The following is a 22,376-nucleotide window of genomic DNA, read 5'->3' as shown; positions in this document are numbered from 1 at the left end:
ACCAGGATAGACACGCCTTAGCAACATTTATTTGCAACTAAAAATATAAGGCAGCATCTCCAAAAAATGTTTTTAAGAATATCCAAGAGTAGTTCAAGTTCAAATTTCTAAAGAAAGCAGTATAATATTCCGTATCAATTCTCAGCTATATGGAATAAGCCAAGATAGCATCTTCACATGCGTCAGCTTCATGACCTACAGAACAATTGTATCCCATGAAGGAGGTGTTGAGGAGAAAAAAAAAGATAGAAAAAAAGTCTTTGAACTAGGTTTAGCATAGCCTTGAATCAGTTCCTTAAATATTCATTACAGGAATGCTTTTTTGTAGAGTGAGAAAACTAAGAGAAAAAGACAAAGGATCTTCCAGTTCCTATTTTCCAGCTCTCAAACAACCACTCCTTACAGAAGATCATTTTGATGGACCATTTTGATGGATAGACATACTCTTCAAATATCTTCCATTAGCAGAATATTGCCTGGGCCCAATTTTTATACTAGAGATAAATTGCTTGTCCAGACTATTCTGCTCTCATTAAATGAAATTATCTTAAATTCAGTGAAAAATGAATCTATAGGGGCTCCCTCCTACACCACTCAGCCCAGAATAATGTGCATAGGTCACTCCAGAAGTAATGCCTCCAATTTATTTCCCTGGAAACTACAACAGACACGAAGAGCGCGATAACACTGCTTGACAGAGCAAATTCTCAGCTACAAAATACTATTTTTCAGCACAGTCACTACCACTAGCTAGGCATTTTTGCCAGCAATGAAAAAGAGCCTGCATGCTATGCTCATAAAAATCTGTGTGGCCATCCAGAACATGGCTTGTCTTTGATGTTGCTGTTGCAACTGCTGAAACACACCACTTACCACCTCACTGTACACACATCCACAGTTTGGTCTCTATAAAAGTTCAGCAAGTGTTGATGAATGTCAATGGGTGCCGTTTGTTCTGCAGAGAGGAATTCACCAACATATCTTTGCTTCATATGCACTCCCATGTCAGATGCCATTTTATCAGACTGCCCTTCTGCTGCCATCTGTCACACAGCAACAACACGCAACAGAATATCAGCAGGAAGGTTCAACCTCTACCTACCATACCAACATCCACCTCTGACATTGTGTGCCAGTATAATAAAATGAGAGGCATTACTTTCAGAGGAGCTCTCATATTTGCACAGAAATGGGTTTACAGTTTATGACAGACACAGAATATTACATTGGTTTGCCTAAAAACTTTGTGATATTAGGTATTCACAAATACCTGAAACTCAGCTTTAACTACATTGCCTAATGTTGACAGGGCTTGAAGATGAGTGTTTTTTTAACTATGTCATTTCTAAAACATTTTACTTGCATTTTATAGAGCACCTAGTAACTCCATACTCTGGAGCAAAAGTTTGAAATCATTTAAGGAAAAGGGAAGAAAGTTTCACTTAAGTGAAGGAACCTATTTCTTCCCACATTAGAAGTATTCTAATATACTAATAATACCCTGAAGAATTGCACCTGGAACATGAGTTCCAGCACTAGAGCTGAGCAACATGATTCTCCTGAAACTATAGAGAAGACAAAGTTCCAATGCAACTACTTTTTAACTCCCTCAACGGACTTCAAATAAAGATTAAAACTGAGACTACAGACAGTATCTCTCCCCTGTTCTCAGTATCCCTCATACTAATGTTCAGAAAAGAAAAAGGAAAAACAAAAATCAACCTCAAGTATTTGGTAAGGTTCTGAAGCACAGTAATGAAGTGGAGGAACAATGAAAAAGGTTAGGTAAGATATGGATAATGGCTGGTGGAGAGTTTTAAGGGAACAGACAAGGCAAAGGGTTAGAATATAATAATCAGAACAATGATTTTCCAAAGAGAGTAAGATGAAAGTGCATTGCAAAATGGCACAGGTCTGTCAATGCCTTTCTCATTACATCTCCCTCACTATAAAATAAAGCATCTGGGCCAGGTGAGCTTCCCACCTCTTCGAGGAATTTTACTAAAGCATATTTTGTGCAGTTGTGCTTTTATCTAAAAGATATCCCCCTTTAGCCACAGGACAATGTATTTTTTGTTCCCACAGAAGAGCTGTGAAATCTTAGCCACCACACAAGATGGACACATTCCAGGAATGAATAAAATATCTGTGAAACACATTATACTGATTATATAATTAAGGGACTATATTGTGGTGAGAATGCACAGAACACTGAATTAAGGCTAAGTAAATTTAACTGCAGTTTTTTCTAAGCTTTTCAGTGCTCACTTTTTCAGCAAAATTTCCTTTTTTTATACACTTTTATACATAGGTCTATTTGTCTTTTCATATAGAATTAGCAAACAAAAACAATAAAAACGCAATAATCTACTGACCAGTCACAGATCTAGTCTTTTACTGCACAAACTCATACTACGTACTTTTATTATTATACATATTTTGAAAATAGTACATTAATACAGCTGCAACTTACCAGCATAATCCTTATCATTTACACTTGCACCAGCTTTTATTAGATTATGTACATGGTTTAGATCTTCAGCAGCAACAGCTCTGTGTAGTAAGGTCTCACCATATGCATTCCTCTTATTTATTCTTGAAAGCATAACATGGCATTGAGGATTTGTGAAATTCCTATGACAGACTTCTTGTCCTAAAAAAAATAAATTGAAAGATTAGAGTATAGTTCCACTCAAAAATAGATGCCATAGTGAATACCATAACAAAACTCCAAATTAACTTCAACATGAAAGAATATGACTTTACAAAAGTATTTAATTTAGGCTTCTTGTTTTTTTAATGATATTTTTGCCAAGTGCGTTCTTTTCTAACAGCTGAGAAAGCTAGTTTACAACTCATTACGAGATGAACAGACTTTAACAGCTAGTCAGTAACTCCAGAACATCTCCTAACTGTCGAATTTATCAACACTTCTTTGTAATTATTTACATGTTAAAACTTCTACTTCACAAACAAGGAATATTTACAGAAGGATAGTGAATGAAATTAGCTCCCTTAGGTTTCCCTATTATTTCAGAAACAGCTCAGTCAACTGTGCAGTGAAGAAAACTGTTGGACCAAAATCATCAGCTATCCAACTGAAAATTATCTCTGCTTGAAAGACAGAAGCTGACATGTAAAAAACTAAAAGATACTATTATTAATTTCTAGTTCATTATTTTACAAAGGAAATGCTATCTTCCACTGTGCATTCACTGTACTCTTCAGACTGTTTGAAAACATTTCTGATACATAGATGAGCAGTACTGCACTTTACCAGTAGCATCATATCAGCATCTATTCACACTGTGGACAAGAGCATCCTGGCTGCCGCATCCCTGAAAAACAGGGAGGGAAGAGAGAAAGAAGGAAAATACAGGAGGATGGGATGCAGGAAATCATACTCCAGTGGTTCAGGCCATTAGTTGATCTACTAGTGAAAAAAATTGTGGTTTGCAGGGACTATATCTCATCTCCACTGCTCTTCTTTGCAACCTGTACTAGATGATATTCATTGGCCCAAAAAAACTCCATATGGGTGTTAGAAATTTTAAGCAAGCCATAGCTCTCTAAGAGTGTAACTCACAATACCTAATGAGTCTACTGTTTAGTGAATTGTGGTATACCGTGAGCTCAGACTAAGTTGTTCCCAACATTCTCAAGCGCTCAACTCTGCACAGATTTTTAGAAACCACTAGGCATGGACTCACCCAGCACCTTCTGTCAGGTGAATACGCGGAGAGTATTTCTATTCTACATGTTCAGCTTTGCAAGACCATCATCACTTATGATACAGTGTTCAAAGATTATTTAAATCAGCCAAGAAATTTAGGAGGGACTGCACTACACAGACAAACATAAAACAAGGTGCAGTTTCATGTTATACTTAACAGAATTTAACTAGACATTGCTACTCAAGAAATCCTATTACTTCTACCCTATCTTCCCTACCATCTTCCTAGTGTCCAACTGACGCCTGCTGATCCAAACCAAAACGTTAGTGAAGCTTTTTTTTTCAGTTAATTACCAAGCTAAGATGACTCACAGATTCCAGATTGCTAGGTCTGATGTAAAAGGGAAGCAAATTTGTTAGATTAGGTTAACAAGAATGCCTCTACAGGCAGTGCAATTCCTTCTACAGAAATCGTGCTAAAAGCAACAGCTTATTATTTGAGTAGAAACTAAATCATTAAATAGATTAGCAGCTAGTCATCTAAATTTAAATCTCACAAAAATTGTATTTCTATGGGGAATAACAAAAACCCTGTGATAAGGGTTGTTAATTGGTAATAGAGTTATTGATGTTTTCTAAGATCTACAATGTAGCTGTTACAGTCCAAATATCTGCAAACTTTTTAACCTGTTCGAATGATTGTAATTGCACAAATAAATCCAGACTGAGAGGGCTTTAACAAGAACAAACTTTTAAGATCTCAGTCTTAAAAGTTAGCTCTAAAGTAAGTATATAAGTATGGAAATTCTGTATTCTCCTACTCAAAGTCAAAGAGTTTCTTTGCATGCATGAAAAATAGCAATCATTCTCCCTGACAAAGGACACTGCAAGGAAGAATACTCAAAGGGCTGTAAGAGTGAAGGTCTACAACCTTATCTTACACATAAACAGAATAACAAAGAAAGCATTTAAAATGGAATAAACTGCTTTGTGTAGGTCAATTCTTGACAACGGCACTGCCCTCTAAGTGATGTTGCACACTGAATACTAGATTATAGAATTAGGATCTACATTTTCACTCTGTAAGAAATCAGTTTTCTTCTCCTTCATAGAATATACCATAAATGTTTCATATATTGTTGCATAATAAAAATTGCATTCTGAAAAAAAACCTCATGATTCTTACTGAGTTTGTGTATACAAATCAACTGTTAGACGGTAATAAGCAGATTTAAGCAAGCAAAATAAAATTTTAATTATTAAAATAAATGTTTCTACCACCTTCCTAAAAGAAAATCATGTCACAATATATTGGAAAGACTATGAATTACATTTGCTTCAGAACAGTTGTTCAAATAAAAAAGTAATTATCTGATACTCATCAGACAGCTATCTTACTCATTTTATCTTTGATTCTTTTGCTCCTCCTTCTCTGGTCAGCTTTTCTATTCTCATTCTGAGATACTCCTTGGGACATGTTGATTTCTGGGTCTTGCTTCTTTTTAGAAGATTTCTGAATTTTACTGTCAAGAGATTTGTTTGAATCATCAAAAGCATTCTCTATATGAAGCTGTGTTTTCAGTACAGCTAAAAAAGTTAATATATTTGACTTTAAAATTAAGTTTCTAACAGCATGGAAGGATACATGCCAACTTAGAACTGAATAAAAGGAAAAATCAGGAGGGATTACCTGATACTTACTCCTTTCATCTGAAGTAATTAACATGAGGAATATGTAGGCTGTATGTGTTGTATGTTAATAAAAAGAAGAACTTAAGAATGTTACACATGCCTTTGTCCTACCTAAAATATTTAGCTTTGTTTCTTGTAATGCAGCTGTGAGACAGTTTTTGCAGAGTCCCTTCTGGCATTTGTTCACGACTGTAAACACTACCTCTGTACCTTATTGAGGAAGTCTCTCTTAGCTCCATCGTTCTCCCTGATGTTTTAGTTTCTGCACACAGAACAGCCTCTACTAAATGTGAACTTCCCTTCCTATTTCGTTTTTCATTAGGAATGGCTCTCCAATAATTTGGAATTACTTCTTTCCCTTTCTGATGATCACTCACAAGCTGTGACAAAAAAGAAGTATTACAAGTAACTAGTAAGCATGCAGTTAGAGCAAGGACTGTACATAGAAGAACTTAAAGAACACTGTGCTATAAATTATGTGTTTAAAGACAACAGAGATGTTACTTAAATTAATCACTAGAAATCTACAGATACCAGAGAAAGAAGTTTTCATAGGAGATGCACTCCTAAAACAGTATGCCAGGTCCTGTGGTTCCAAGGGAAGTATGATATTTTGTATCACAACTTAGGTAATATATCTAACCTGGCTGACAGGGAATAAAAACTGTTATTATCTAAAAGTTCTTTAGTTGGATGTGTGAAATGACTGAACAGATTCATTTCAGTTTCTTACGAACATAAGCTCCTGCCCTGAAAAGATAACATAATATGCATGATGTCCGAAGCTAATTCATCTTATCCCACACTTGAACTAGTCCAGAAAAGCATGTAAGATTAGGAAGCATGCTTCACCTGAGTGAGGTTCAGTAGTTACCATCTGAGATATTTTTTCTGGAGACATACAATTCCTTATCTACAGACACTATAGAAGGGGACCACTTCATTTAGCTACAGCCTTCTATAAGCCAGGTCTCTAGATGACATTAGACACCTCAGTTCCCCTTACCGCCGACGAAGAGGACCAGCTACTTTCAGAGAGTGGTTCATTTCATTCCAAATGGTGCAAAGTGGAATTAAATTACTGCTTTACACCAGAAGCTTATCTCTAACAATAAGAAAGCAAAATCCCATCCTAATTATATGTCATCACACGGAATTTCATTTGAGTTACTTGAGCTTATTCTGTGTTATAGTCAAGTGAGCGTGGTATGCTGCTGAGTATCAATCAAGTTGCTAAACAGCTGGTACTCATTAGGTTATTACACACTTGACTAACACTGAAGGTCTTGGGGCACACCCTCAGAACACAGGCATATGAATTCCTTCAAAGTGATGTGGGAGAACTCGTTAGTATTTCATTGGGACAAAAAATGGGCTATATTGTTGTATCTACAGAACAGTACAGGTTCTCCACTTTTGAGTCCTTGTTATACCATAAGAATCCTCAGAAAAAAAACAAGGACAACAGAAAGGGGAATAATGCACTGTTAGAAGGCAATATAATAAAATAAATCTCATTTTTTCCTCATTAAGTTGCCTCTCCTTTCTGCCTTCAAAAACAGCAGATAGAAACAATAATAGATAACCCTCTAAAAATAATTACTAATTGACAAGAGATTATAGATTCACATCCCCAAAGGACTCTGCTTCATAATCTTAACTGTAAGCCTTTGTAAGTTGTTCTAAGACAAGTGGCCTAGACATCTTTCAGCACCTTTACATTACCCACCTTTGCAGCACATTTGATTACACATTGTTTTACTCAATATTATTCCAGATTATTCAAAGATAATTTGATTTCAGATTTACAAGGGAGGTCTACTACACTCCACAGCATGTATTCACTTCTCCTATGTTCCCCTGTCTTCCTGTTACTTAATCTAACTATGAAGTAATTACAGTGTTTCTTTCCTTTCCAAACCCTCTTTAAGCTTTTGCCTTTGCCTTGTGACCAATTCCAGAGCACCCCTACAGGTCAAGACGCACATTGTGTATAGAGCAGCACAGGGCTTGAGGAAAAAATGAGGATCACATGTTGTATCACTTCTTCAGGGGAGGACATGAACATAAAGCTCTGTCTCAGTTTTTTTCAGTCACTCTTGCACAGGCAGAAATAAACAAGAGAAATGCAATTCTAAACATATTTGTAAAAATTCTCAAAAGCAGTCCTGCTAGTCCCTGGGAGAGACACAGCAGTAATTTTTTTGTAATACGTGCCACTACAGTGGTAGGAATTCTGAAAGCAGAACACAGCATACTATGGTATGGGAGGAAAAAAAAAATAAAAGAACACAAAAAAACCCACTAACACCAGTTGGCTAGTATGCCAGTGTGTTACAGTGGAATAACTGAAGAGCGATTTAGAACTTTGGAAACAACGTCATACAAACAAGATATGCAAAAAGTACCAAGAGATTTTGAAACTCCTATCTGACTCCAGATTTCCATGAGAGCCATCAGTTTAATTCTACTAGGATTTCCTGTACCACTAAGCTCAGCTATTTTCATAACATGGATATATTTAAACAGAAAAACAAAAATAATGAAGATATATTAAGCATTTAAATTACTGATGCCATTTTTTTTTCTATTAAGATTTGTATCTCCATGTAATTTGACTATTACAAAAAATATTTGCTGATAAGCATAACTTTACAATATACAAATATAATTAAACTACATATGTACCTGCTCATTTGTTGTCCTCTGCAAGCTAGATCCTGTTAAAGCTTTTGATTTGTCCACCTGAATCACAGGAAGCTGAGGCTCAAGCACGCTTGTTATCTGCATACAGTCACTGCCCACTTGCCTGGCAATATCATGTTCTGAATTTGCCTGCTCTTCCTTGGTGTTAAGCTGCCTCTTGCTTGGCACCACAGATGTGTCAGGCTGTACTACAGATCCAGACATGGAATTCAGATCTGTCACAGGCTCTACTGGCAGGGCATCACTGTTCTTATCCGCTCGTGTATCACTGGAAAAGACATGATCAGGATACTCTAATTCAACATGCAATGGGTTTATCATGGTAGGACTCCCAGAACTGCTGAGGAATCTCAACCAATCACTGCCTTCAAGTTCACCAGTCCCTAAGCTCTGTTCAGTGAGTGACAGTGATTCCATGAGAATCTTCCCAAAGTCTGACAGCAAAAGATCTTTATCATTATTGGAGGGTTGTTCCTTTATGCTGTTATCTGTGTCAATCACAGCCATGGCGGGTTTCTGGTAATCTTCTAAAACATGTAGAAATATATCTTGTGGTGTTGTTATCTCCTCCAGAAAGGTATCTGTACACAGGATTGCCTCTGGAGAGAGATCTTCATAACTTAATTTCTGTGAAATTTACACATTAAAAAAAATGTTCACAAATAGGAATTTAACAGCTCTTTCTAAAAGCACATAATTAACACCCACTGTACAAGCTATTGGTCTACATGTTTGGGTTTTTTTTTAACAGTTTTTGCATAAATTCTAAGACCTGTAAGCCCACCTTAAGAGTTCATACTATTTCTTAATAAGATTTAGACCGAAGTCTCAGTTTAAGAAGAGCACCTGTTGACTTCCTTAAAAGTTAAAATCCAGAATAAGGTAGACTAAAACTGTTATATAATCAAGGACATTATGCCATTGCCAGTGACCTGGCAGTGTTAAAAGTCTTTAAAAGAAAGACATTACAGGTTTCTGTCACCAGAAACAATGAAAATGAACACACAATATAAAAAATACTTATCAGAACACTATGTTCTCTAAGTTTTGATTACGTATTTATGCGGATCCCAAAGTACGGAGCATTTGTGCTTCACAAGCTTCAGGTCAAAGTCTTAGAGGTATGACTGGAGGCTGCACATTTGAGTTCTCACACTGAGTACAAAACCACAAAACCACAACTGTTTTTGGAAAATAAATACTGCTGTTTATTCTCTACTTCTAGTTTCTTTCATCCTTATGCCAATTAATAGGTATTTTTTTTCCCATTTACAACTGCTTCTGTGGGCCTAAAACATATATTTCTATGCATATATAACAGTGGTGTTGCTTAATAATACTGAAGGTTAAGGTAATTTACTTCTTTTAAGACTCTTGCTGCCAGCAAGTGGCAATACTGTGTACTGCTAGTATGTTTTAATGTAGCTGGTAATGGAATTTGGATGATGCTCACACATAATAAGATAGAAAGGGCAGAAAATTGACTGCGTTGACTCATGTTCAGTTTGTAAGTTTGTAATTATAGATGTGTGATCATTTACTGAAGTTTTTTTTCCCCAGTCTGCTGTTTCCTACACTGTACTCATGCAGCTAATTTTTCGTTAAGTACTGACTACATTTTACTTAACCATTTCTTTTTAGATTGCTTTTCCATTGTTTTGCAGACTTCAAGCGATTGGGGAAAAGAGAAACACTTTCTGTACATCTTTCTGTGATTGAAGAATTGTAGTGTAAATGGCAGGTATGTATATTATTACGTTTCTACAAATAAGGTTTGATGCACCTGCTGAAGGGCAGGTGTAACTGACATTTATATTATTGGAGAAAGATCAGTCAGACATAAATGTCTAATATATTAAGATCCTGAACATACAAATGCCAACTGAAATCCACCACTTAAATATGACTAGTGTTCTATACCTCCCTGCATTCTAAATACAAGTGCCTACCTGTTAGCAAAATCCTGTGGGAGTACAAACAATTTAAATCTGCAGAACATAACCTCAGCATCTTCCCTCTCCTAACATGATCCTCAGCTGTGACTTGTCTGTAAAAACTCAAAGCTCAATGCCTACAGTTCCTATACCTACAACTGTCTGTCAGAATGGACAGAAAAGATGGTGAAAGAATAGGGCTGAGACAGTTGGCAACTGAACTGAAGCATTGGACATTTTCTTTTGTGCACCCCAGTTTGGTGAATATGGTCTGAACTGACAGTATTTTCAGTGAAGGGAGGAGCAGGATTCCTCCTCAGTCAGTATGTCAACAGTAAAATAACAGCACTGTGGTTAATGCAGTTTCAGGTCCACCCTCTTCCAGAAGAGCTATGCTTCATGCAATTAATTTCACAAAGGAATACCTACATTAGAATAACAATGAGAAAAGGTATTTCCTCAGCATTAGCTTATTACTTTTTTATAGTTTGAATACCAGCCATCATGGCATCTGTGAATCTATTCCACTGAGCATAAGCATAATACTTTGAAAGCCTTGGCTCAAATCCCACTACCTTCGTGTCTCATTTATATCTGGTACCATTACAAATCAAGATGCTCCTTAATCTAGGCACAAATACTGCTGAGCTTCTAGCATCAACCCAGAACCTCACTGCTGCAGTCTTACCCAGGAAACATACACTGGCTAACAGTTGAGCATGGCCACACTCCAAATCAGAACCTCACACAGGAAGAAGGAGGACACTGAAGTCAAGTAGAGGTCTCATCTAAGAAACCTTACTTGACCATGGATATAGAAACTGTGGGTTTATAAACTCACTGCACCAAATAGCTAAGCCTCAAAGTAAGGCTTAGCCAAGCCCTGCATGTTTAAATCTCCCTATGCGCTGTATGAGTAAGCTGGAAAGAGGCACATCACTTCCAGCAGATGGCAGTACATTCATATCATCTTTGTGAATCTAGATATAAGGACTTTTTTTTTTTTTTTTTTACATGTTTGAGAACAATTAAAAGTTGTTGATATTGTGTCTTGGAAATGTTACAAAAGATGGAAGTGGAATGAATAATACAGAACAGCAAACAATGAAGGTGCATTGGAAATATGGACGCCTAGCAAAGTTCAGTCTTTCAATACATACACACAAGAGAATCATCACAAAAGAGTTAAGGCTTCAGAAGTACCAACACTCCCAGCTTTTGGGAGAATGCTGAGCTGAAGATTATTGCAGTACACTGAGACATAAGAAATGCACAAAGAGAATCACAGAATGGTTGAGATTGTGTTGATTAATGAGCTGCTTTTGTATTTCCAATATTCTTACAATATTCTTGTATTTCTTGTATTAACAAAAATTAACATGCCCAGTGACTCACTGCTGGTTGTCAAGGTGTCTATCCTGCCCTTCCTTCAAATCAACAGAAGCTTGTGATGGCCATAGGTTTCCTCACAAGATGTTTTCTTACAGTACCTTGACAGTGCCAACATCAGTCAATAAGGAAAAAGTACAGTTCATAGTAACTAATTCCAGTCTTCCTACTACAGGCTCCCAAAGAATCCTCTGTGGAAATCTTCTCAGTGAACTTCATCTGGCTAATCTCGAGAGGCACAAGCATTTTTTGTTCAGCTCTGCAAAATGGGAATGTTTCATTTACTAACCCCCACTATTATAGCTGTATACTGGTTAGCTGTATAGGTTTCAAAAAAATACTGAAACTGGTATTCTACTGTAAGTTAACGGGAGTTTTCCTAAGAACCTGCAGATAGCAGCAGGGATTCAATTTACCCACTAAGAACTTAATTTCTCTATGACCTTGCAGCTAACGTCTTCAGGCCTGCAGACATTCTTACGATGGCCCGTGACATTGTAATAGGAATTGGTGATAGCAGCTATTTTTTTACCACAGACACAGTAACACACCTAATTTCAATTGGAGGCTCCTTGTCAAGTATCTATGGACCTGAAAGCAATGATCTGCCCAGGGAAGAACTGAAACTAAAAATCAAAAAGCATAAAGATGGCCTTCTGCCTCAATAGGCCAATAGTAGGAGACAACCATGAAGAGGCTGCAGACTGGACAGAAGTAAAATAATGGCTGCAGACAACAGCATAAAGACATATGATACAGGGACAAATGCTAAGAACCTCTCCATGAAATGCCACCAGCACTCCCTCTACTAGACAGAGATAAATAAGCTCAAGAACTTCACTACTGCTTGGACTTCTCTGGCCACAAAAGCCATGACTGGAGTGTGCTGGAAGAAAAAGGATAAAGAGAGAACGGAGGGAATGTCTGACCACTACATGTTGATGTAAGTGGCTGCAGACAACTCTTGCTCAAAATACACCTGGGGTTAGATGTTTCACATAATACTTTGGTTACAGTTTCCAAAAGATGTGGGGAAACTCCTTCTTCCCTCTGAAGTTTTCTTTATTTTAGGGACAAAAAAAACCTGCTTGCATAAAGGTAATCACTAAAATAATCAGTATTACTTTTGAGTTACATTCTTAACACTCAGGTTGTATTCAGCTTATCTAAACTAGTCTTAAATCGCTCCCAGAAAATATAAGGCTGAGATTGTAGTATTTCCACACTCTCTCGTGCTGTTTTGGCACTTATCTAATCTTCTGTGGAGCTGCTTTGAAAGGATAATCTGGCTAAACCAACTTAAAAAAATTGATGAACAACATCTGACTGTTACTGTTCCTCAAAGCTTTCATCACAACAGGGGTCAAACAAGTACTAGTGCTGGAATAGGAAGCAGTAAAAACAGATGACATGGAAAACATGCAGTACTTTGCAATACTCAATTAGATAGGCTTACACCAGAGCAGAAAAATTCCCACTCAAAATCAGACAAATCAGAGAAAAGGAAGCTCCAAAGCCATTTCCTCTCTTTTGCCTGATCAACAGCAAAATCTAATAGTCATGAGCAGCACTGGATTAGCAGACACTTAACAAAAAGACTGGTACTACACATGCAAGTACCAAGAATGATGAAGAATGACAGCTCAATACCATTCTTCAAAGCCTTCAGTAAAGATTACAATTTGATACTGACACCATGCTGTGGATAACTATGCTGCCAATGGAATGTTAAATAGATCTCACCAAAAAAAAGTATTAAAAACTTGTGAGAATTACAAAAACTATTTGCCACAGTACTTACAGGTTCTTTGCTTTTCTGATTATTCCTGATAGGGAAAGCAGGTTTGCCCTTTTCAGACTTGGAAGCATCCCTCATTGAAATTGCACACTGGCTACTCTGTTTCAAGAAAGGGAGAAAGGAAGACCTGGAAAACTAAAGGCCACCAAACTTCATGCCTGTCCCAAGGAAAATGATAGAGCTGATCCTCCTAAAGCTACGTTAAGGCAGATGCAAGATGAGGAGGTGATCTAAGACAGCCAGCATGGCTTCAGCAAGGGTAGACCGTGCCTGACAAATCTGGTGGCCTTCTATCATGGAGTGACAACATCAGTGGACAAAGGAAGGGCAATTAATGTCATCTGCCTGGACTTGTGCAAGGCCTTTGACATGGTCTCACAACATATCTTTATCACTAAATTCAAAAGATATGCATTTGAAGGCTGGACTGTTATATAGACAAAGAATGAGTTGGACGGTTGCAGCCAGAGGGTTGTCATCAGCAGCTCTTTGGCCAGGCAGAGGATGATCACGAGTGGTGTTACGCAGGGGTCCATCTTGGGATCAGTGCTCTTCAATATCTTTATCAATGACATAGACAATGGGATCAAGTGTACCCTCAGCAAGTTTGCTGATGACACCAAGCCAAGCAGTGTACTTGACACAACAGAAGGGAGGGATGCCATCCAGAGGGACTTGACAAGCTCCAAAGGTGAGCACACAAGAATCTAATGAGGTTTAAAAAGACCAAGTGCAAGGTGTTGTACTTAGTTAGAGACAATCCCAGATGCAAGAACAGACTGGGAGAAGAATTCATTGAGAGCAGCCCTGTGGAGAAGGACCTGGGGGTCCTAATGGATGAAAAACTGGACATGAGCCAGCAGTGTGCTCTTGCAGTCCAGAAAGCCAACAGTATCCTGGGCTACATCAAAAGAGGGGTGGTCAGCAGGGAGAGGGAAGTGATTCCCCCCTTCTACTCTGCTCTTGTGAGGCCCCACTAGGAATACTGTATCCAAGGCTGGGGCTCCCACAACAGAAAGGATGTGGAGCTGTTGGAGCAGGTCCAGAGGAAGGTCACAAAGATGACCAAGAGTGACGGAGTACTTCTCTTATAAAGAAAAGCTAAGGGAGTTGGGCTTGTTTAGCTTGGAGAAGAGAAGGCTCCTAAGAAACCTCACTGTGGCCACCTAGTACTGGAAGGGGACTTATAAGCAGGAGGAGGACCAACTTTTTACGTGGTCTGATAGTGATAGTACAAGGGGGAATGGCTTTAAAGTATAAGAGGGGAGATTTAGGGGCAGGGGGTTGGAACTAGGTGATCTTTATGGTCCCCTCCACTCTAATCCCTTCTATGATTCCACAATACTCTGGTAACAGCTGCAAAGCCAAAGACTTAGGTTAGGCAGCTTATTGTCATATCAGTTCTAAGAGGAAAAAAGGAGTTATATATACAAAAACTGTAAAATAAGCTTCTACAGAAAGCCTCTGAAATAACATCTTTTTTGTTTTATTTGAACAGTTTCCTACACTGGCTGTTGAAAGAAATTTATTTGTAGTTCTGCAGCCCTCCATTAACACACTCACTTAAGTAGAAAGAGTGTTTTTTGTTGCGCTTTTTTTTCCAGTGCAGCTTTCATCATTTAGTATACAGTTTAATTCTTTTTAAAAAACTCTTCTTGTAAGATACGCATGTAAGGATGTTTTCAAATAATGCTACAGGTAATGTAGGAGTCTCAGGTTTTAAAAAAAATTTTGTTAACGAGTAAGAACCTGTTTGTTTCTAATTCCATGAGGATGTCACACACAGGTGAAAAGCTGATTCCTCAATAGAACAAAATTTAATAAGCTGGCTACTATCCATGCCAAATTCATTAAAAACTAAGCTAATTAGTAGATCAGGAAACTCAAAATTACACGTAGATTAGACTACCCAATCACCAAGCAAACAGACATGGTTCTGCATTTCAGATTATCATCTCCTTTTATAAAGAAAGAACTGCTCCATCATTGGCTCACAGCTAATCTTATGATGAGTTTTCTGACATGATTAACCCAGATTTTTTATATTTCGGAACTTGAAGAGAACATTAAAAGTTTGTGCTCCACAACATCTTCACCTTTTCATTATGCTTGTTGCTAAAATTTGAAAGGATGTATCCTCATGAAATACCAGTAACCAGACTTTGATACATTACTGGAGCGAATGTGCTAACACAAGTGAGGACTATTTTCCCATAATATTTATTTCACTTGCAATCCACTGGGCTCTTTCACACAAGAAGAAAGAGAAGCTCAGTTATTTCATTAGTAATTAATAGCTAGATACTTATAGAAGGAAATGTATTATTTCTGTAGATATCTGATATACCTGCTTTTCATATGAGGGATCAGGAGCTAGACATTTGATTTCCGGAGAAAAAACTCCTACGGGGAAAAAAAAAGCACAGCAATTAAAGGCAAGTAATTAAAGGCAATTTTGCTGACTTACTGTTCCAGACATTCCTACATGTATCAAATTCTCCGATAATGAATAGACATAAGTGGTTTATCAGTCTAACTAGATTTTGAAACTACAACATTAGAAAGATCAGAAATAAAACAGCTTGACCAAAATTATTTGTACTTCTTAAATAACTACACAGAGGGAAAACACTTGTGGGGGAAAAAAAAAAAAAGAGAGAAACCTTCAAGTTTGGACCCTTATGCTATACAACTACAACAATGATATTTCAAAGTACTCAAAATTAATGTCTATGGCAGGCATGCCCAACCCACAGGTTGCATGTGTCGCAGTTTAGCCCATAATGCAGCTGCAGGTTTCAAGACTGGAGTCACAAACATAAATTGATGATTGTTTTTGGCATTTTCAATTGTCATAAATACATTACCTGAGAATTTTCAAATGGAAAATACAGAGTTGCAATCAGACTTGCAACTCAAAAAAAAAAAGTTGATCACGTCTCTTCACTAGACTTTTATAAGCCCTCTTAGTGTACTGAAAAATATCCCTCGCTTCACAATCATGCCCCATTCATGCCATTGCTTTTTGGCAGCACGTACATTTGTGAACAACTGATTTCAACAATGAAGCACAGGAAAAATAAAATTCCATAAAAATCTCTGACAAACACCTTGAGAACTAACGGAGAATTGCAGCCACTGCCATCAAACCAGCCTGATGCATTCGTTTCACAAAACCAAGGTTAAGCACCCCACTAGTTTTCTGGTTTTGTTGCTTTGTTTATGTTTCTATTAAAAATTAAAATAAGCTTTGTTGCTTATGTACATTGACTAGATCATATATTTTCCAATGCCTGCTTCAAAAGTAATGTCTCATGTGTCATGAAGTTGGTATGGCGGCAGAGGTTGGACCTTCCTGCTAATATCCTCTTACATGTTGTTGCCGTGTGACAGATGGCAGCGGAGGAGCAGTCTGATAAAATGGCATCTGACATGGAAGTGCACATGAAGCAAAGGTGTAAAACTGAATTTCTCCATGCAGAAAAAATGGCACCCACTGACATTCACTGATGCTTGCTGAACATTTATAGAGACCAAACAGTGCATGTGAGCACAGTGAGGTTCATTAGGGGTGACACTGGTGAAGAAACATTGCTAATGGTGATGGCTATATTGAAGAAGTGTGTTTTGTAGCTGGGAATTTGCTCTAACAAACAGTTACTGTGCTTGCTATATCTGTTTTAGCTTCCATGGAAATAAATAGGAGCCATTACTTCTGCATCAACCTACATATATGCAGCCCAAGATAAGTCCTTTTCACTCAATGAGGCCCACAGAAGCCAAAGGCTGGACACCCATGGTCTGTGGTATCCATCTCATCAATTTGCTACCATACGAGTATGTATAAGAGTAATGAAATACTAACTCCAGGATAACAAATATAAAATAGGTACCACAGGTGAAATGCTAAAAATACCATAATCTATCACATTCATAGAGACAGAGGAAAACCAAGCAAAACCAAGCAAAACAACAAAAATGTTCAGATAGCCAAGTACTAAATCCTGAACAACAGGCCTCAAACCGAAGCTGACCTTTAGATGAACCTCACAACCAAGCATTACATAAAATTAATATCTGATCATTAACAAAATATGTAGCTTAGATAAACCATTACAAGAATGTGTTGACCCTTTCTTGCTTAGAAGCATGGTTACCAAGGCCTAGCACACAAACTTCCTTGGTTCCTCCTTGGGTCCTGGCCAGGCTTGACATGAAATCCAAGATGGAGAATTAAACCAGATGTTTCCACCCTTGAGACTACATAAGATTTTTTTATTCAACAATATAAAATCCGGATCCTCTTGTAGTAATTTTGGAGACATCATCTATGGACATACACATGACATAGGACTTGACAACTGCCAGGAAAGGTTTTCCAAATCCTCACTGTAACCAGGGCTCCCCAGCAATTGGGGATCTGGATGATGGTAAAGTATTAAGGGCAATTGATGTGGCTCTTTCTTAATCACTACAGTTAATCTAACATGGTAGTGATTAGGTGCATTACTTTGTTTTGTTTTATTCTCACTGGCTCATTTTGCTCAACATTTCATTGCTTTAAACGTAAGAAAAGATAAATTCACTTCCTTAACTTGGTGTCTGTGTCCCTTGTGCTGACCTAGTCCACTGGCAAAACAGATAAATCCACACTCCCACAAACTGAAGAATCAGTCAAATAAGCACATCTTAAACCTTTTTATTGAATGATGCCAAGTTCTTATTTCAGTGGATAAGTGTAGGTAAATTCAAAAGGGGAAGGGCAAACTCTCAGGCAAACTTAGTAACTATAATAGGTTCTGCTCCAGGAAAAGACTACAATAGGAAAAACTTCCTCAAATTTCAATGGATTGTAGACAAAATGTACACTGTGTAAGATGACTACAAAAAAAATGATACTTTAGAATACATTCAGGTCTTCTTATTGGCAAAAACATAAACAAAAAGAAACATGAAGAACACTAAGAACACTTTGTGTCACTTGGAGTGGTTAGACTGCCAGAATAAAACAGATGTAAGGAAATTAAAAGAATTCTACAAGAAAGCCAAGGAGATAATGATAAAATTATGATTATTATGTAACTACTACCTGTTCATGCAATTGCTTTCAAGCTTTTCCTTAATTATTAAGGAAGACTTTAAAGTTTTAAATGAAAGTGCACATATTTGCATTTAAAATATGTAATAATGCAGTTAAGTATTTAAAGAGAATGGATATATTTAACAATCTTAAAACTTTATTCAATAATATATGCTATTGTAGTTATATATGACCATATGACTATTACATAAACGAAATGTATACATCCACTTCAAATACCACATATCAGAACGAAAATATTTTTCATACAGTCTCTAAGCAAGGCATCCCACTTAGTTTTGAAAAAACAGAAATTATGAGCAAAACTATTTTTAAAACACTGAAAATGTACTTTTTTTTCCTAAACTACTAACCAAAAACATGGATCTCATGAGAGCACTCACAGTTCATGTAAATGCATGGGGGTGTTGGTTGACACCCAGCCAAACATGAGCCAGCACTGTGCTCAGGCAGCCAAGAAGGCCAGTGGCATCCTAGAAGCCAGTAGGAGCAGGAAGGGAATCACCCCTCAGTACTCAGCTCCAGTGAGGCTTCACCTTGAGTACTGCGTTAGTTTTGGAACCGTCACTACGGAGAGGCACATTGAGGCCCTGGAGTGTGTCCAGAGAAGGGCAAAGAAGTGAAGGGTCTGGAGCACAAGTCTCAAGAGGAGTGCCTGAGGGAACTGGAATTATTCAGTCTGGAGGAGTCTCAGGGGAGATCTTATCACTCTACAATGACCTGGAAGGAGTTTGTGGTACACAGGGGGTCAGCCTCTTCTCCCAGGTAACAGCGACAGAACAAGAGGGAATGGCCTCAGGTTGTGCCAGGGGAGGTTCCGGTTGGGTATTCCGAAGAATTTATTCGGAGAAAGAGTGGTGAGGTACTGGAACAGGCTGCCCAGGGAGGCAGTGGAGTTACCATCCCTAGAGGTAAAAGGGCAAAGAGCAGATGTAGTACCTGGGGACAAGGTTTAGTGGGCAATATTAGTGGTAGGTGGATGGTTAGACTAGATGATCTTAGAGGTGTTTCCCACCCTTAATGACTGTAATATTTAATTTTTGGTTTTTTGAACTCTGGCAACATCCACAGAAGTGGTTTGTTGAGAAGAACAACCTGGAAAAAAAAGACTGAAAAAAGAATCTGTCTTACCTCCTATTTCAGTTGTTAAAGTCATGCTGGTGTTAGTAAGAGATGACCTTCAAAAGAAACAACAACAAGAGTCATCAAACCATTGTATCATCCTCTGTTCACTCCTATCAACTTAACGAGCAATGGAGACTAATCATGTCAGCTGCCTGTGTTTGAATGCTGCCAGCCTCGGGCAAGCTGGAACGCCAGCCTGAAAGAGCGGCACAGCCTCCCGCAGAGAAACCCAGAGAAGACGTCCCGCCATCCCCTCTCACTCTACGCCTTACACGGGGTCACACCACTGTCTAGAACACCAGACAACAGCTGGACTGAAGGTAAACACAAACGAAAATGCAGCTGCTCAGCAGTTCCATTTCTTTGCAATATCTTGAAAAATACAAAAGAAAGCACCGTGAAAATGACATTAAAAATTGCAGAGAAATAACAACAGCAGTGATGTATTCGATGTTGTTTTTTCTCATGAGTTGGATTCTGACACCTCCACTGACTAACAAACTACCAACGTCAGTAAAATCAGCGGGTGCAATTGTAGGGCTAGGAACCACCGAGTCACGGGTGTAAAAAATAGTCTGAAAAGGACGAAAAACTCCCAAGAACGACACGTCCACGAAGTAAAGACCTGCCGTGCCTGTGTTCGGTAGCCGGGTGCCCGCTGCCTGACCCGCACCCGCGGCCTCGCCTCAGGGCTGCCCGCGCGCGTTACCATCTCGAGCTGCCGAGCTCCTCCTCCACCGCATCGCTGCCCGCCCCAGAGCCCCACACGACGGTCTCGTCGCTATCGCAGTCACCAGCGCCACACAGCTCCGACATGGCGCTATTGTCCCACTCTCCCCTTCTCTCCTTGTGTTTACACGACTGTCCCCGCCCCTCTCTCCTCACTGGTCCTCCCCCGCCCCCTCTCTCCTCACTCACCCTGCCCGTCTCGCCTTCCCGCGCACGTCTTCCATTCTTTCACCCGCTCCCTTCCCGCCGAAGCCCCGCGATGGCGGCTGCCTCCTCAGCGGCGGTAGCCATGTTGTGTGGGGTGCGGCGAAGGGGCAGAGCGGGAGCGCTTCGGTAGCGGCCGCCAGACGGGCCGAAGAGGCGGCAGGAGAAGCAGCTCGCCTCTCAGTGAGACAAGCGTTGGTCTGCTTGGGGTGGTGAGCCTCGGGCTTCCGCTGTCTGCGCTCTTCTTCAGACCCTCTCAGCTGTGTCTCCACCCAGAATTCCTTGTCCTCATTTCTATGTTTCTGTGGCTGCCTGTAAGCAGCTAACTGCATCTTCTGTCCTGAGCATGATGAATTGCTTGTGTGTTCAAGACTAGGAGTTCGTTTGAGACACAGAATAATAATATTAGTCTTGACATAAAAGAGGCTTGCAAACAAGGTGTCCTTGCAGATGAGATGAGCAGAGGCTTGCAAATTCCTCTTCACTTGATGGCTGTAAACTCACCAAATAAGGCTTCACTTACAAAGGTCGATTGACAACTTGAGCTTACAAACTTTGGACTTACTGTGCAGGCGTAATAGGCTAATTAATATTAACTTTACCTCGAGTGGCATACAGTTAGAGCTAATATACATGTGGTGTTTGATACACGGGGTAGGTCACACACATGGGAGAACACGTATTAGGCGGACTGGGAAGTCTGTAACCTCCAAGTATTTCAGCCAGCAAGGAGAAGGGACAATATGGCTGGGAAGTAGGGACAAAAAAGCCTGCGACCTCTGGCAGGTTGAGAGACCCTGTGGAGAAATGTCCCCAGTAGACTCTCTCTTTATTCAAATAAAGAAAGCTAAAGACCATCCTATGCCTCTTTTTGCGATAATCGGGCAAGCCTATTTGAGCAAAATTTTTCCCAACAGTCTCAATGCTGAAATATTTACAATATTTTCACAGAATTTGCAGGTGCATTCTCATACGTAGCACTCTGACCACCTTTAACATCAGAAGAACATCTCAACACTGCCTCAGCATTGCCCCTCAGTGTGGTATTTTCATGCAGCGCTCTATTAATTGTTGAAAGGGGGAAAAAGAAAAAGTGGAGACACAGTTAGATACTCTCATGATTGAAAACCAAAACCTAAAAAGAAGGGTGGCCAGCAGGGAGAGGGGAGGTGATTGTCTCCCTCTACTCTGCCTCATGAGGCCCCACATGGATTATTGTTTCCAGGTCTTGAGCCCCCAGTACAGGAAGGATGTGGAGGTTTTGGAGCAGGAATTCTCCTATGAAGAGAGGCTGAGGGAGTTGTGCTTGTTCAGCTTGGAGAAGAGAAAGTTCCTTGGAGACCTCGCTCCAGGTACTGAAGGGAGCTTACAAGCATGAGCAGGACTGACATTTTACATGGTCTAATAGTGACAGGAAAAGAGAGAATAGTTTTAAATTATAAGAGGGGAGATTTAGGTTAGATGTTAGGAGGAAATTTTCTCTCAGAGGGTGGTCAGGCACTGGAACATGGTGCCCAGAGAAACTGGGGATCCCTAGAGGTGTTCAAGGCCAGGTTGAATGGGGCCCTGAGCAGCTTGATCTGGTGGCTGCCAACCCTGCCCATGGCAGGGGGTTGGAACCAGGTGACCTTTAAGGTCCCTTCCAACCCAAGCCATTCTATGAATCTACAAGTCTAAAATCAGAAATTAGGGAACTTAAAATGCTGTTGGTGTCAGCTGAAAGGAGAGAAAGGCAAAAGCATGAAAAATTAAATCTTTTGCTAAACCAGACTCCTTTCTCAGTCTTGCTAAACAATTCCACAAATTAACATATTCTGCCAGTACAGGATGGGAACATGTGGTGATGACACCCATGAAACAGTGGAAAATTCTGGTTATGACCTTACTCCTGAACTCACACCTGTATGACTGTTTATCAAAATCAAACCTATTATTGCTATACCAATGGTACCAAGGAGAATTTTTACAAATTTCCTTAAACGTGCCGCCTAGTGACCATAAAGACAAATTTACAGGGATTGACAT

The 22,376-nt window shown here is 39.1% G+C and overlaps 1 protein-coding gene across 3 annotated transcripts in view; it reads right to left on the bottom strand.

The window, feature by feature from the left end:
• Positions 1 to 21,746, bottom strand: part of ANKRD31 (ankyrin repeat domain 31) — a 57,334-nt gene extending 35,588 nt beyond the window's left edge. For 2 of the 3 annotated variants that reach the window (XR_002433281.1, XM_021380139.1), the window contains exons 1-7: positions 20,337 to 21,746; positions 19,425 to 19,471; positions 15,540 to 15,595; positions 8,054 to 8,698; positions 5,576 to 5,745; positions 5,072 to 5,196; positions 2,474 to 2,653 (exon numbers count right to left, since the gene is read on the bottom strand). Coding sequence is in view for 1 of the 3 variants with exons in the window: in XM_021380139.1 (XP_021235814.1) it covers positions 2,474 to 2,653; positions 5,072 to 5,196; positions 5,576 to 5,745; positions 8,054 to 8,698; positions 15,540 to 15,595; positions 19,425 to 19,471; positions 20,337 to 20,683 (1,570 nt within the window). In the remaining 2 variants the exon portion in view is untranslated. The remainder of the gene's footprint in view (positions 1 to 2,473; positions 2,654 to 5,071; positions 5,197 to 5,575; positions 5,746 to 8,053; positions 8,699 to 15,539; positions 15,596 to 19,424; positions 19,472 to 20,336) is intronic. The other variant, XR_002433280.1, reaches the window with a different exon arrangement.

Source organism: Numida meleagris, chromosome Z, assembly GCF_002078875.1.
Source record: "Numida meleagris isolate 19003 breed g44 Domestic line chromosome Z, NumMel1.0, whole genome shotgun sequence".
Taxonomy (NCBI): Eukaryota; Metazoa; Chordata; class Aves; order Galliformes; family Numididae; genus Numida; species Numida meleagris.
Note: the sequence above shows the minus strand (reverse complement) of the source record. Positions and strands in the feature narration are given on the sequence as shown.